Source organism: Limulus polyphemus, unplaced genomic scaffold (assembly GCF_000517525.1).
Source record: "Limulus polyphemus unplaced genomic scaffold, Limulus_polyphemus-2.1.2 Scaffold7421, whole genome shotgun sequence".
In the NCBI taxonomy this organism is placed as follows: Eukaryota; Metazoa; Arthropoda; class Merostomata; order Xiphosura; family Limulidae; genus Limulus; species Limulus polyphemus.
The window spans coordinates 38,100-39,858 of NW_013673031.1; the positions used below are offsets into that span (position 1 = coordinate 38,100).

The 1,759-nt window shown below is 30.9% G+C and overlaps 1 protein-coding gene across 1 annotated transcript in view; it reads left to right on the top strand.

Moving 5' to 3' along the window:
- The window catches only part of LOC106474603, a gene marked incomplete at its 3' end in the record, with an annotated part of 14,696 nt that extends 13,784 nt beyond the window's left edge, over window positions 1-912 (top strand). Inside the window, exon 5 of the mRNA XM_013935293.1 lies at window positions 716-912. Coding sequence (XP_013790747.1) covers window positions 716-912 — 197 coding nt within the window. The remainder of the gene's footprint in view (window positions 1-715) is intronic.
- Window positions 913-1,759: the final 847 nt, after the last annotated feature.

Below are 1,759 nucleotides of genomic sequence, written 5' to 3' on the forward strand. Positions count from 1 at the left end.
CACATGGGGGTTTGTCCCCCTTCTCTTGGTGGAGGGCTTTTATTGCATGATGACATCATCAAATAAAAGTGCAAATCACATGAAATTAGGTGGGAGTTGCCTCAAAGCTAGTGGCATGCAAATCTCTGGCAGACGTATGAGGAGGATAGCTAAACTGTGTGAAGAGACACATATTTATAGGAAATACATTTTGAGGTAAGGAAAATGTTAACTTTAAAAAATTATTAAAATATCTGCATCTTCAGAATGATTTGGGAAAAGAGTATGTTTACAAATTAATAAAAAATTCACAAGTTGAACGTTGAAGTGAAAATCTGACTCGGTGTTTGAGATTTGATTAATTTAGTCAGTGCAATCAGAAAGATATAATCTTCAAATATATGATAGTTTAAAACATATATAATTAGTTGGTAAAGGTTTTTATAAAGTATAACTCTTTCTTGAAAGGTAAGTAAGGCTGCTTTTTTAAAATGTTTATGGGTTTCTTCTTATGTGATTTTTGTAAATTGTAGATGTACTAGCCAACAATAAAGATGTACATATAATATCTCATTTTTTTTACTGTATTAAGTTCTTTGAATAGACCTTTTAGATTGTAAGGCAACAAAAAGTATTTTAAGATAATCGTTTTGTTTAGTCATTAAGTTAGCAGAACCTTAAATACACATTAAAAAACTCATTTATTTCAACGTTTAATAAATGTGCTATTTTTCAGGGAAAACATGGGATTTCCAATTGTTGATTGTAGAGAAGATGGAAGGTTTATTGTTACCAAACCTCCTGGTACTGGTGGACTAGTTACAACAGCAACTGTTGCTGAGCAACTTGTGTATGAGATTGGAGATGCAAAACGGTACCAGTTACCCGATGTTGTGTGTGACTTCTCCAATGTCCGGTTAAAGCAAGTTGGTGGTGAGTTTAATTACTGTTCTTCTTCACAATGGGTGTGTTACAAAACTGTCTTTCTGTATAATGAACATCACCAATTACACAGGTTGTAAAGAGTTGTGTGTCTGTTTATTCTTATATTTCAAGATACAGTTAAAACAAGTTGGTGGTGAGTTTAATTACTGTTCTTCTTCACAATGGGTGTGTTACAAAACTGTCTTTCTGTATAATGAACATCACCAATTACACAGGTTGTAAAGAGTTGTGTGTCTGTTTATTCTTATATTTCAAGATACAGTTATGTAAATAAAGTATTGCTCATATTTAAAACAAATTTATTTTACTTCTCGTTATGTGTTAAAAGTTGAGAATTTTCTAGAAATTTATGCTAGCAATTGACATGTTGATTTTTTCAAATATTTTTAATCTGTTGTTATCATCAGCAACATTGAAAGACTTTATTGGTTCTTTTGGTCTTATTATAAAAGATTGTTTCACTATCAGTCATAGTAAAATAGTTTATTGTTACTACCTGTCATGTTAGGTTAGTTTATTGTTACTACCTGTCATGTTAGGTTAGTTTATTGTTACTACACGTCTTATTAGGTTAGTTTATTGTTACTACATGTCTTATTAGGTTAGTTTATTGTTGCTACATGTCATGTTAGGTTAGTTTATTGTTACTACCTGTCATGTTAGGTTAGTTTATTGTTACTACACGTCTTATTATGTTAGTTTATTGTTACTACCTGTCATGTTAGGTTAGTTTATTGTTGCTACATGTCATGTTAGGTTAGTTTATTGTTACTACCTGTCATGTTAGGTTAGTTTATTGTTACTACACGTCTTATTATGTTAGTTTATTGTTACT